This window comes from Gracilinanus agilis, chromosome 2, assembly GCF_016433145.1.
Source record: "Gracilinanus agilis isolate LMUSP501 chromosome 2, AgileGrace, whole genome shotgun sequence".
In the NCBI taxonomy this organism is placed as follows: Eukaryota; Metazoa; Chordata; class Mammalia; order Didelphimorphia; family Didelphidae; genus Gracilinanus; species Gracilinanus agilis.
Window position 1 is genome coordinate 612,925,792 of NC_058131.1, and position 14,601 is coordinate 612,940,392.

Here is a 14,601-nt window from a genome sequence, read left to right on the forward strand (position 1 = left end):
CCCAAGGGCCAGATGCAGCCCCCTGAAATGTTCTATCAGCAGTGAGACATTATTCTCAATATGATAAATACAATGAGTAGGATACAATACAATGAAACTTCGAAAGAGTTGACTTAGAAACAGACTGACAGATGTGCATTTCCTTTCCTTTGGCTCCCTCTTTAAAAAGTTTGCCCATCACTGCTCTAGAACTTTGTGGAAGACTTCTTAGCACCTTTTGATTCCCATGTAGTAGGAAATAATTATAAATAAATTATTAATAATAAATGCTTACTGGGTGACCGAATGATTCCTTGGTCATGGGATTGTAAATCAGAGGATTTTTAATCTATCCTATGCCACTTACTAGCTGTGAGACATTGGTCTCTTTGGACCTCAATTTCCTTCTCTGCAGAATACCTGCCTTCCTAACCATACAAGGTGACTATATATAAACATCAATTAAAAGAATTTGTGAAAGAGTTTGTACACAGAAAAACATGTATAAAAGCATGTGTCAAAGTATCCTAGATTTAGAGCTAAAATGGACAATGTTACCATTTTTATAAAGTTAGCCAGTGATAGATACCTAGATTTCCCCCTGCAAACCTGAGCCTGGATTTTTAGAATGAAGAACCTTAGAAGGAAGCTGAAAAGAGCTGATGATCCTTTCCTGGGACAATGAGGGAATGAGGGTAAGTGAAAGGACACATGGTTTCTTGGTGTGTGAAAGGAATGAGATAGGCATTACTAGAGCAAAATGGTGTTGAAATAACATGTCACACGCCTTTTTCCTAGTCTATGTAATCCAATTGAGAACGCCTAACCGCCCCTGATAAGAGTCACTCAGGAGTGAAGAGCTTTCACTACCAGGGAAAGTAGCTTATGTGAGCATTTTGGCTCAGGAATGTGCCAGCTGGGTGCTGGTCAAGAGAGAAGAGGCTGCCATAGGCAGGGAAGGACACTAACCCCCTGGAAAGGTGGGAACTACTCATAGGCAAGGAAACCTATTTACCTAAAACAATGAAGCCTAAAGACTGTTTTGATAGTAGAAGACCCCATGTGTTGTGCGTTTTGAGGGAGGTTGGAAGAGCAGGGAGCTACAGAGAACAAGGAAATAATATAAATAATCCAAGGATTCCCATTTGAACAGTGTTGTTTATTAGCTGTTTTCAGTCATGTCTAATTCTTCACTACTCTATTTGGAGTCTTCTTAGCAAAGACACTGGAGTGTCTCCAGCTCATTTTACAGGAGGAAACTGAGGCAAACAAGGTTAAGTGACCTTAACACAGTTACTAAGTGTCTGAGGTCAGGTCTTCCTGACTCCAGGCTCAATGCTCTATCCACTGAGACATCTAGCTCCCCCATTTGGACATGACTCTACACTATCTGAGGACTCATGTGTTATTTGTGACTCAAAGTAACATCTGCCTAATTTGGAATTTCTCTACTTCATTATCTTTACCTGTTATATGGGGAAAATTTAACACCTCTCACCATCCTTAGTAGGAGTTGAGGGGCAGAGGGGAGTGGGGAAAGTGCTTAGTGAGTGAAAACAATTCTAAGGTACAGTGCCACCTTTTACTTAGGGTTGAGTTGGGTTGTGGATTTCTCCATTCTCCTCCCATTGACTGACTAGGAAGAAGTCAATGGGCCCTAGAAAGAGATAACCTAGTTGTAAAGAGATTCTATGTATTCCTATTCCTGCAGTAATTTAAATTTCTTCTTTGCTCTGTCTTCTTTTTTTTCCTTTTCCCACCTCAAGAATATGAACCATTTGCCTTCAAAGCAACCCTCCACTAACTTATATTCTGTTTACTGAACTGTTTGTGCCTTGAGGTTGATAGTTCTCCAGAACATATTTGGCTGCCTAGTTGAGGGTATCAGATATCTTCTCAGTTGTGAAATGCCTCTGCCTGGTCTAATGGGGGGGGGGGGGGAGTGGGGGAGGTGCACCACTGTACTTCTTGTTTACAGGACCCAAGCAGTGCATTATCTTCTTTTTCCTCACCATTGTAATTGAACTTTAGGCAGGCAAAGCCAAGGATTTGAACCCAAATTCTATTAATCTTTTCTGAAAAGACATAGTAAGATATTCTTTAAACATTTTTTTAAAAAGAAAATCCTTTCATTGTGTTATTCATGTTCTACTCACTTTGGAGGTCAAGGAAGTTACCCAAAGCTGTGCCATAGGTAAGAAGTAGTTAGCAAAGGGCCATTCCCTGACATCTTTTCCTTTGTTAGTTTAATAATCAGTGATCCCAGAATTAACTTTTCATTCTTTGAGATTCTTCAGAAATGGATGTGATTTTTTTTAAAAAAGAAGGAAATAGGGATGGTATCAGGTAAAAAATATTGAACGGGGTGTCAATAGACCTTGAATTCTAGTACTAGCTCTGACATGAACTCCCTTTGTGACCTTGGGCACATAATCATTCTGGACCTCATTTTACTCTGTAATATGAGAAGCATCTCTTTAAGACCTCATTTAGCTCTAATATGCTATAATAGAATTCTTTTGAGGTGGATGATCAGTAGTAGTGAATCATATGCTAATTGTTTGAGATAGCTGTTCTCACACACCCTGGACCCAAACTCCAACAAGGAATATAGGTTTAACTTCAAAACTTTCTAGTCAGACTTTTTAAGGAGGCTTCCCCTTTCCTTCATTTCACCTCCCCTACATATCCTAGGGAAGCCCCTTTCTTCACAGATCTATTAAATAATCCTTTCCCTTCAAGGAAGGGGACCATGTCTCTAATTCCTTTGTAGCATTTACTAGGCACTTGTTTCGTTGTTTTTTTTTTTTAACTCATATAACTCTAACTCATATATGTTTGTAGAAACAGAGCTTCTCAAATTTACCCATCATTGGATTTTGAGATTGAAAATTGACAGTGGATATATCTTAACTCTGTTTTTTAAAGGAGCCAGCCCTCTTGGGGTTTTTACTTACTTGCTTTCAAGGAGCAGATTCCTTATTGCTAACTCTAAACTTACCTAAGTTATTCAGTCATAGGCAATTAGAGCTGGAAAACAAGTAATCTATGCCAGCCCCTTCATTTGACAGATAATTCGTTAGGACTTTATTTAGGAGCTACCTGGGTGTAAGCCCAGAAATTCCAGATGAATGAGGCTGGAAGCACATCTTGTATACTCACTCAGGCACTTCTACAATTTTCTTGGGTTCTTCCTTGGTCTTTGTCTAGGCTTCATGTTGAGTGCCTTGCTTATTCCCCCCAAAGCCTCTTAGTGCCTACTTAAGTTTGGTATAAATATAAATTTGAAAATTTTGGCAATGTTGTTTCTTTTTTTAATATTTTGAGTTTTCCATTAAAAAAAAAGGCAGGATAAGTAGCATTTTTACCCCAAAATTTTCTAGGTTTTTCCTCATCTGGCCATCCCATCTCCATTTAAAATGTTTAATATCCCCTGCACAGGATCCATCGTAGCCAAGAAACCTGGCTTCCTTTTGTCTGTAGTAGTTTTGGAGCTGCCCTTTCAGACATTTCCAGATCTTCAGATAGAGTTGAAACTTGTTTGGAAAGTTGTCTGAAAAATCAAAACAACTCAGAGTTATCACCTTACACATAGATGTGGAAAGGCTCTGTTGGGTTGAGATAGGTAAAGCTCCTGGTCTTTGGATCAGTGGTAAAACCCTCTTTAACCTTGAAATCTGTTCTTTTGTACGGGTGGTCAAGAAGAAACAAAATAGAAATTGTAGTCTTCTTTTCTCAATGGCCCATTGAAAGAATAATCCCATGATTCCTCCTGTTAATTTCAGAAGACTTGAATCTGAGAAGGATAGTATTGTCATAATGGAGGACAAATGACTTTGGCCAAAAAGATCTTGGAAACTCTTGAGCCAAATCTAATAAGATAAAATGTAAAATTCTACACTTGAGTCTCAAAAATCAATTGTGCCAAGTACAGAGGGGAAAGATTGATGATGAGTGTGATAGCTAAACAATTCCTAAAGAGAAAAAAATTTCTGAACATTGTGAAATTATAATGACCAAACTTGATCTTTTTGGAAAAGAATGAGAAAGTCATCCTCTCTCCTTTTATTACAGAGGTGGGGGACTATGAATATAGAATATTGCATGTACTGTCAGTTGTGTTAATTTTCTTGAACAATTCTTTTCAGTTTTCTTTTTCAATCTTTGTTACATGAGATTGTTTACTGAATAGAGACAAAGAATATTTTTGGAAAGGAATGTGATAGAAAAATAAAAATAAGATAACTTTTAAAAATCTAGGATTTTAATGGAGTAGAAGCTAAACAGTGTGGCATGGTAGTTAAAAATTGATCTTAGGCTACATTAATAGAAGCATGGTGAACATTGCTTATGGTGTCAGATTTTTTTGATGTTTGATCAATATTACTGAATATTTTACTCATTCTTGTAAAAATTTGTTATAAAGGATGACTTTCTGGGGAGAAAATAGAGAGGGGATTCAGAGGGAAATGTAGGTGATTAAGAAAACCAAGAATAGCAGTAAAAATATATTTTACAAACAAAAAACACAAGAGCTACAATGTGCAGGAAAAGGGAGGTGATAGTCCCACTCTACTCTGTCCTCATCAGGGATGTATTGTTCAGTTTTAGAGGCCACATTTTTTGGAGGGAGCACTGACAATTGAGAGAACATTTAGAAGAGGGCACTCAGGACAGTGAGGAAATTGAAGACCAGCCACATGAGTTAGTTGAAAGAATTAGAGATTTTATTTTGTCTGGAAAAAGAAGGACTTAATATGATAACTGTCTTTAGGTGTTTGAAGAACTATTATATAGAAAGATTAGATTTGTTCTTGGGCCCCAGAAGGCACAACTAGGAATAGTGGGTAGAAGAGCAGCAGATTTAGAATCAGCATAAGGAAAAACTTCAGAAGTGAGGTTTTTAAAAGTGAAATTGAGTACCAGAACAGTTAGTGAGTACTCCTTTAGTGGAGATTTTCATGCAAAGACTGAATGATCATTCTGGTTTCTGTAGCAGAAACTCATATTCAGGTATATGATAAATTGAAGTAACTTCTGAAAGTCATCCCTTTCTAACTTGTAGAATCCCTGATTATTAGATTCTCAGATCAGGGCCTTCACTAATTATAAACTAAAATAATGAGTGGGAAATGCAAGCAGCCCTACCCTTTCTATCCATTCTTCCCTTCCTCATTAGGAGCTGCAAGTCTCAAGAGGGCAGGCATGCTTTGGTCATAGACAGATCACTTTGACTATAAAGGCTGAAGACACAATTGTGAGGCTGTGGTTAGCATCTCAGCCTTAGGGCCTCCTAAATTAGGCAGCAGCTGGCTCCTCTTGACCAGATTGCCAAGTTCTGTTGAGGATATGGAGGTAGGGGAAGAAATGGAAGATGAAGGTCTCCAGTGGCACACCAGAAGCCAGAGATGTGATCTTTTACTGACTCGGCAACTGTGGACTTTGGCCTGGTAGAATAGCAAGAGTCAATTTATGGGGAGAAAAGAACTCTCTTTCAAGCAGTGTCTCTTCATGGCCTCATGTCTCCCTTTTCAGGTCTCTCTGAGATTGAGCCTAATGTATTCCTTCGACCATTCCTGGAGGTTATTCGATCTGAAGACACTACTGGTCCCATCACTGGACTGGCACTCACCTCTGTCAACAAGTTTCTGTCATATTCCCTCATAGGTAAGATCCTAGATCCTCTATGGGCAACCAAACCTGATGACTCAGAAACTGTCATGAGAAGCATCCTCCCTCTTCCCCACCATCTCTTCCTGATAAAAGACAAAGTTGTCATTGTTCAATGCTAATTGTCTACAGTGTAGTTGGTTAGGTGGAGTGGCTAGAAAACTCAAATCTTTGAGTCTTTGCCTCACTAAGAGTTTAAAAGGCAAGATCCTTTCTTGCATTTGTGTTTGTTGAGCTTGTCTAAGTGTCCTACCTTTGCTGGTAGGTCTCTTTCCTCAAGATGTGGGCTTCTTTCTCTCCTGTCTTTAAACCAGCTATAGGGATTAAGCTTGGGGGGGAGGGGGAATGATACCTGCCTTTGTTTCCATATTGACAAACTATAGGAAAAGGTACAGTTCATATCCCAGTCAACTGAAAAGGAAAATATGCTAAGGAGAAGAATAAGACTGAAATAAGGGACCCTGCCTTGCAAAAGGTGGCTTTTTTTGGACCCTCCCTGAGCTAACATTACCCTCAGGCACCAAGGTCCCTGAGGGAGGATCCTGGATGTCTCTTAGGGTATGCTTGAGAAGCATCAGTACTCCAGCCCTTACCTCACACATGAATCCCTTCTCCAGAACAAATTGAGTCCAGGATGCTCCTTCTTTGCCCTCAGCACCACCTGCAGGCTATACTTCTGCATAGCCTCTGACTGCCTATTCATGCTATCTCACTGTCTTTCAGTGTCCTCTCTACCCTCCAAGCTTCCTAGGTCAGCAAGCTGGCTGAGGCCTTTGTCAAGAAAGAGAGCCCAATGGAGCCTCTAGGATTGTAGAGATAGTTTCTAGTCGTGCAAAAGAAGGATTTTGCTAGTAAGAGTTGGGATGGGATGGAAATACAGTGTTGAGTAAGGATGAGTGTGGCAAAGGACATGAAGAAACAATGAGCTTGGGATTGGACATAAGTTTCATTGCTCTGCCATTCTAACTTTGTGGGTTAGAGGCAATATTAAGCAAGAGTGCAGAAAAGACTTGGATCCCTGGAAGATCAGGGGAAGCCCCAAAGAGCAAAATAGGCCTTTCCATCTGCTCACATGGGAACCCAAAAGGACTTTGGTTTGGTCTGCAATTCTGTAAGATACCCCCAGTATAACAATTTCTAGAGTGACCATAGTCCTAATTACAGGATCAACTTTTTGTTTGTCTCTGTATATCACTCAGAACAAGAGTTATGTTGATGATTGTATGCCAGTTTAGTGGACTTCCTATTGTACTGCTGAAGCCCTTTCACTCTTAATATGGCTTCTAGGAAATTTAATATTTTATTCTGATACCCAGGTTTGGGTATCAGATGCTTCAGATTGATAAGCAGAGCTAAAGAAGTCTTTATCAGGGGAGTTTTGCCAATATTATCTATAAAAGGAAATTGATTTCTCCCCCCACATCAATCCCATTCATCCCTTATTAGTCCATCTCCTCCTTCACCCCCTCCCCAACAATCTGAAGATGGGATCCAGTAGTACCAGGTCTGGAGTTAGGAAGACTCCTTGGGCAAGTCACTTAACCTTTTTGCCTCAGTTTCTTCATCTGTAAAATGGGAATCATAATAGCACCTACCTCCCAGAGTTGTGAGGATCAAATGAGATAATAATTGTTACGTGCTTAGCACAGTGCCTGGCACTAAATAAATGCTAGCTGTTATTATCATCCATCTCGAGTATCATATAGAGCTGAAATGAAACCAAGCTCGCAGAGGAACAGTGAGGTCTGGCTGCAAGCTCCAAGGGAATTGATGAAAAGGATGCTCAATAGCAATTCAGGGCTAAGGCATAGGAAATTGAGATGACCTATAAAGATCATAATTCCAACAGCCCACATACTGGCATGAAAGATCTTCCCTTCCCTGACCCATAATTTGGCCATTTCTTATGCCTAAGGAGAGGGTTGTTGGGCAGGGAATAGCCTTCAATGAGGTTTACTGGGAAGGATCCCAGGACAGAGTGGAAAGAAAATCTTTAATAAAGGTCATCTCCCCAGATGCCTATTAGAAACCCTTTTTTCCTATAGTCCACAGTACTCATTTAGTTCCAGGTAACAAAAAAAGTGAAGAAGTAACTTTTCTTACGAAGTCCCTATTCTCTGGGGACCAAGGCTTTGCTCATAGACTAGGTGCATGATAAACTGAATTCCTGAGGAGTTCTTCCTGCTCTCTGCTCCCTTTTTTTTAAAACTCTTGCTTTCTAACTTAGAGTTGATACTAAGAATTGGTTCCAAGACAGAAAAGTGGTAAGGGCTAGGCAATTGGGGTTAAGTGACTTGCCTAGGGTCCCATATTCAGGAAGTTTCTGAGGTCAGATTTGAACCCAGGATCTCCTGTCTCCAGGCCTGGCTCTCAATCCACTGAGCCACCTAGCTGCCCCTCTCTGCTCACTCTTACCATGTGCAGACTCACTACTTCTCCCACTGCCCTACAATAATGCTTTTTGTTTCTCTGCCTCTCCCAATACATCCTTTCTCCTTTCAAGACTAAGCAGCCATGATAGGAGTTAGGGGCAGGACCAAGGAATGTGGCACCAAGGCAACATTTTACCTTAATAGTGGCAATTTACTTTATGTTTAGCATGTAAATGAAAGAGAAGCTAAAGGAAAGTCAAATCACAGATTTTCTTCCCACCCCATTATTAGCTACATCTTAATTTTGTTTTGTCTTTATTCTCTTCTAATACCTGTTTAGTTAATATGGCAATAAGAGTCACACTCAGTGCAGTATTGTACTAAAGGAGATTGAAACCAAAGCCAGGGGAAGGATTCTCAGAGCTGCTGTGTGGCACCAGATATAATTACTGGCAGCAGTTTCTGTCCAAGCCACCCTCCAACCCTTCCAGCTCAGCTGTGCCTGGGCATGAAGCTCCAAAAAGAGCCTGAGAAAAAGCTGTGTTGAAAGATGTAAAGGAAAAGGCTACAGACTTGGCATCTTTAACTTAGCCCTTACTCATCTCTTTTCCTGAGAGAGACCCAAAACAAGGAGTTCTGAGCCTTTCCTGGCTAAAAGGAATAGTTCTACATTTTAAAGTTTATTCATCCAGTGCACCTAATCCATGGAGCCAGGCATAGGCAGAAATTCCCAAAAGAAGCCAGATAAAGAAAACAAAGTTAGAATCCTGGAGAGGGACACAGTCCCTCACCTTTATGTCCATACTTGTCTCCTCTGCTTCATTCAATCTCTCTATTGTTGGTGGAGCAGATCCCACTCATGAGGGCACAGCAGAAGGAATGGAGAACATGGCAGATGCCGTTACCCATGCTCGTTTTGTGGGCACAGACCCTGCCAGTGATGAGGTTGTCCTGATGAAAATCCTTCAGGTAAGTTGAGAGAGAGAGAGAGAGAGTAATTAGGCCAGAAGCTAGTGCTACCAGATCCTATTCTCAGGGCTGTGGGTGGGGAAGTGCTAGGTTTTGACTTTGTAAGCTTAGTGGGTACTTTATTTTCAAACAGGCAGCTCAGGTACCCAAGGTAAAATCTTTTTTGGAGGAAAACTTTTAATGTTGATTTCAAATGCTAGAAGTCCTTGATAACATTGTAGATCTGACTAGCCGGATCTATGCTGCCCATCTGCTGGGCTTTCTTATGGACTTGAGTCACAAAACAGAGAAATTATTCCTGTGCTCCCTCCCATCCTTGGGATTCTAACAAAATGAAACCAGGCCTCTTTAGACCTCAGTTTCCTCATCCATAAAATGAAATGGTTGGACTAGATGACTCTAAGGTCCCTTCCAGTTCTACAGTCATGATCCTGTGATCTGACACATGTGTGAGAACAGCTTCCACAGGCCACAGGCCCTGCCTCTCTCAGCATCCCTTGCTACTCTCTTCTGTGAGTATCCATGCTCCTTTCAGGTTCTTCGGACTCTGCTGCTAACCCCAGTGGGTGCCCACCTGACCAATGAATCTGTGTGTGAGATAATGCAGTCTTGCTTTCGGATCTGCTTTGAGATGAGGCTCAGTGGTAGGTATATGTCACCCAGCCCTCCTCGAACCTCTGGTCAGTTCCACCAAGACTAATAATAGCAAACATCTATTTAGTACTTTATGGTTTATAGAGTGTTCAACATACATCATCTTGTCCACCCACACAGAGAGAACAAAGGCTCAAGGCTTTTCCATTCTCCCTTCAGTACTTGTGGCCAACCAGAGGCATCTCTAGTAAGCATTTGAGGCTTGGCTAATGGCCTCTAGTAAACCCTAATAGATAAGGGAGTCCAAGTGGATCCCACACTGTCATTTGCCAAGCCTCTGCCACCCTCACAGATTCTTAGGCTGCAACTTGCCCCTCAGGTCTGCTGTGGGATGGAGAAGTATGGTTCAAGGTGGAGTAGAGGTTATGCATGTCTCCTCAACCTTTTTTCCCATGACTCAGAGCTGCCACCTAGTGACTAAATGCTGGCTGGCTTCAAGGCAGCACTGGAGCTGGTTTTAATAAGTTTGGCGTAATCCTTGGTAAACAAGGTTCGGAGGGGAGTCTGCTCAGAGAAGCCTCCTGATAATAGCACAGCAAGTAATGACACCTGTGTTATTTGTTTTTGTCTGTGCAGAGTTATTGAGAAAATCCGCAGAGCACACTCTCGTCGACATGGTGCAGCTGCTCTTCACAAGGTAAACCTGGTCGTGTTTGCCTCGGCTGGGCTGCCCGGGCCCCTTGAGCCTGCCTGCTTTTCCACAGCCACTTAAGGGACCCAGCTAGCCTTATAGCCACATCACACGCCACTTGAATTGATGGAGTGGGCAGTTTCCTGGGCTTAGGGTTACAGAGAAGAGGGAGTAAAGAACTAACCTGACTTATAGGGGAAGGGAGGGTTTTATTTGATCTGGACAGATGGAGATGATTCTGCTTCCCAGGCCAATGTCTGTTTCTTATACAGGTAGCAGCTGGGAAAGGCAGTGCAATGGGGGGATGAACAGAAGAAGACATAGGCTCCCAGACCTTGACCCTATTTCTAAGAGAGAAGGACAAGACATTCATCTCCAGGCTTCCCCAGGTCCCTGATTGTGGCCCAGGAATCCCTGCTGAAGTGCCCAGAGCAATCTCCTACCTAAAACTCTTCTTAGTGGTTGTAATTTTGGGGAAACTAAGGATGTTTCCTTTGTTCAGCGTATTCTTAGCCTTCTTGATTCAATGGATAATAATGATTGGACATATTTCTAGACCTGCGGTGAAGGAAGGACTCCTAGTCTAGGATCATTTACCTGAATTGAATATTCCCCCTCTGTCATTGTGTTCCCAAGACTTTGGGATTGAGATATGATCTATAACTTTCATCTCCCAAAAATTCTTATCCTCAGCAAGGTGGATACTAGCATAAATCAGGTTAGGAAACAGAAGGACTTTTAAGCTTGAAGGCATCACTCTTGTGATGACTTAAGAAACTTTAGTGGCTACCCACTATGTCTAGGAGAAAATACAAACTCCTCGGTTTAGTATTTAAAGGCTTTCACAGTTTCACTCAGCCTATCTTTCTAGACTAGTTTCACGTTATGACACCACAAACACTTTCCATTCCAATCAACCTGGCTTGTTTGTTGATCTCCATATAGAGCATTCCACCCCTGGCCACTGGGGTCTTTGTAAAGTCTGTTCCCCATGCCCACCTCCTCCTCTTAGCATCCCAAATTTCATCACTCACTCACTCACTCACTCACTCACAGTTGCCATTTTCTACATAAAACCTTAACTTATTCTACTGTTATTGGTGCTACCACATTTCTCTTCTTTCTCCAAGAGAACACCTTGTACTTAAATTTGTATGGATAATATTTTGTATTCAAGTGTAATTATGAACATAATATTTTCCCCTCTGTGAGGCAGGGGCCATTTTGTTTCTGTCTTTGTATCCCCAGTACCTAACCTAACACAGTGCCTGGTACATAATAGGCACTTAATAAACACTAAGTAAGTGACTGAATGAATTAGTTGAAGGAAGAGAAGAAGGTCTTCTGAGCTCCCAAGATACTGAATCTCCTTGACTCTGTGCCTTCACTCTTTCTTTCTGAAAGTCACTATAACAAACATATTCCAGTCACCAAAAAAGTCTCAGTTGTGCTATTGTAGAAAAGGGGAGGGGAGTGGTGATTATAATGCTCACAACCATAGAAACATATGATATTAAAGATGGAGAGGACCTTAGAGTGAGTTAATTTAGTCTAACCTCTCATTTTAAAGATGAAGACACTTTTAAAAAGCCCGGCATAGACAATGAAGGAGTGACTATAGACCCAAACTCAAACTTCCATTCTAGTGCTTTTCCTACTGTACCACACTGCCTCTATTGATGATAAGACACATGCCCATTTGTGTCTAGGTTGAGTGGGGCAGAGGCTTGTGAACCTCCAGCCTCCTCTTCCTCTCAGTCCTTTTTGGGGAGCAGGGCAGGCTGTGGCTCAGTACAACAGTGGATGCAAGCCAGCCTGCAGGAGGGCACTTTTCCTTTTCTCCTACTAATCTTTATATTCCTTGTGACTTTCTATCTTATAGGTTACCTCAGTTTAAAGAAGAACCGAAGAACTATGTAGGGACAAACATGAAGAAGGTAAAGCATGGGATCTGATGCATGCCTTTACCTCTGCTTAGCTTTCCTTTCCCCTCTTCAGGGCACCAGGTCTTTTGTTGGAACAACTTTACTCTGTAGAGAAATGCTTTTGTTTGGGCAGGTCTTCTTAGAGTCTAAGAATAGCCATCACACACATCCAAGCTCTGAGCAGCACAAGAAACATTTTGCTATCCCAGATGCTTTTTCCATCCCTGCTTTTCCTTTTTATTCCCAGTACTGGCAAGGGCTTAAGACCTGGGACTGTCCTTCCATAAACTAAGAAGGTGTTCCCTCCAAGATTCTTCTCAAGGTTTTGAAGGCCATCCTGGAATGGCGAGGGGCAGAAATGAAAATAAGGCTGAATGCTTCATGTCAGGCAAAGATGGACCCCACTATGTTGCTGGACTTACGTCTTTCCCTCTGGAAAGTTCCAAAGTGCCTGGCCCCTCAGAGGTGGGCAGGTCATCAGACCCCTGACCTCCTGCTGCTTAGACCTAAGAAACTGGACTTTCCAGAACTGTAGTAGGCACCAAGAATAATAATGGCAACTGTCAGTCTCATGAGACTCTGCCTGTCAGACCTGGACCTCAGTGCCCCTCTGGTGCATGCCCCTTCCTTCCCTCAGTACTGTCCTGGGTCCTGTTGCTGTGTCTCTGCATTGATTTCACTTTGTTAAAACCGTGCATTTGCCTGTCTTTCACAGATTTCTCCATGTCTCCTCAACAAACTGGAACTAAGTAGTGGGGAACAGCCCAAAGCCCTGAACCAGTTAGAGAGGGTACTGCTCTTTAAGAACCTCAAGGTCTCTCTCTCTCCCTTTCCATTCCCTTCCTCTTCTTTTTTTGCAAGCACCACCTGGATCCCAGTCCTTTTGTGTGAAACAAAACTTCCCCTTCCCTGGTAACACAGCACGGCTTGGGGAAGGTGCATGCAATTGTTGCTTTGCAATGTTGGGAATCTGCCTGGGGCAGGAGGAGAACTAATAGAGAAGGGAGTGGAAGTATGCACGAGCCTGGAGAAAGAAAACTAGCCCTACCATATAACTCATCTTCTAAGGAGTCAAGCACCAATATCACTAGAGAAATGAGAAAGACCTCAAAACAAAAACCACTTCTTTCTGCCTTCCCTTTTCACTGTTGTAGCTGACAAAAGGATCCCTGGCAGTGTTCCTTGATTCCTTCCTCCTAATTAGGATGGGTTTGGAGGAAGTTGGCAAGTTATTAGCATCTGAGCCACCTGGGGTGCCATCAAGAACAGTCTTTCTGGGATGTGTAGGCTACTGAGAATTAACAGAGTGGTGCCAGGGGATAGTGAGTGCCCTAAGCTATCCTAGTATACCTGATGTCTTTGGATAGTCGTTCTTTTCTTCAAAGCACAGATAGGAGGAAACCAGGGAGAATAGGATCCAAGTTGAAGAAACTTAGTGTCATGTCTTAGTTTTCCTGTTTCCTTGAGCCAAAGGGATAATGTCTCTACTTCTTGACTAAGAATTTACCCAATTGAGGTGAAGTACTTGAGGTTGTAAAGAACTGCAGGATTTTGGTGGGGTTGACCTGAACCACAAGCCTATTTTCTCAGCATGCTATTGTCTCTTGATTGCCAACGGGTACGCTTGCTCAATCCTGAGTGCCATCTCCCTCAACTTTCCAGACTTGGTATGTAGCCATGGTTATTAACCTTGGGCTCTGTCATTTTTCTCTCAAATATTATCACACTAACCTCTGGAAACACAGAGGTAAGCAGATATGGTGATTTGAGATTCCTTAGCTCCCTCAAATCCTGAAGTGAATAATATCACCACCATTATCTCTTGGGACATTCTCCTTCTGCTGTTAGAGGATTTCATTTCCCTCTCTGCCCCAAAGCAGGTCAAGTGAGAAGAAATACCTTCCTTTGCCAAGAATTATCCTTATTATATTTTTGTTCCTAGAATCTTTCCTTAGACCAGGCATTTATTTCACCACTTAGGTGTTATAGTTATAACACTAAGTACCTCCCAGCACCCACCCCAGCTAGATATCAGAGGGACCTGTAGAAGTAAGTAGACCTGCAATTGTAGAAAACTCAGAAGAAGGCAGTGTAGTGCAACAGCTCACTGTGGGAGTGCTTGTCAACACGTGCCTCTGGCATGATGGGAGTTTACAGAAGAGAAAAGAGACCAAGGAAGATTAGGCCAGGACTCTAGTACCTTTTAAAGATCAGTGGCAAATAGAATACTAGTCCTCCCTAAGCAAACTATAAACTTGGCAGTTTGTCAGAACTGCTAACAGGATCTTGATTTCTTCCAATGATCCTTTAGCTTCTTACTGTAGGAATTTTCTCTGTTATCCTCTAGTTCTCCTGGGAGGGAAATCTCCTTACCTTGCAGAAATGTTCAAAACCTAAAGGT

General features: G+C 41.9%; 1 protein-coding gene across 1 annotated transcript in view; it reads left to right on the forward strand.

The window, feature by feature from the left end:
* The window catches only part of GBF1 (golgi brefeldin A resistant guanine nucleotide exchange factor 1), a 127,968-nt gene that overhangs the window by 86,634 nt on the left and 26,733 nt on the right, over positions 1-14,601 (forward strand). The window contains exons 4-9 of the mRNA XM_044665520.1: positions 5,515-5,646; positions 8,872-8,990; positions 9,526-9,634; positions 10,221-10,281; positions 12,158-12,212; positions 12,916-13,014. Coding sequence (XP_044521455.1) covers positions 5,515-5,646; positions 8,872-8,990; positions 9,526-9,634; positions 10,221-10,281; positions 12,158-12,212; positions 12,916-13,014 — 575 coding nt within the window. The remainder of the gene's footprint in view (positions 1-5,514; positions 5,647-8,871; positions 8,991-9,525; positions 9,635-10,220; positions 10,282-12,157; positions 12,213-12,915; positions 13,015-14,601) is intronic.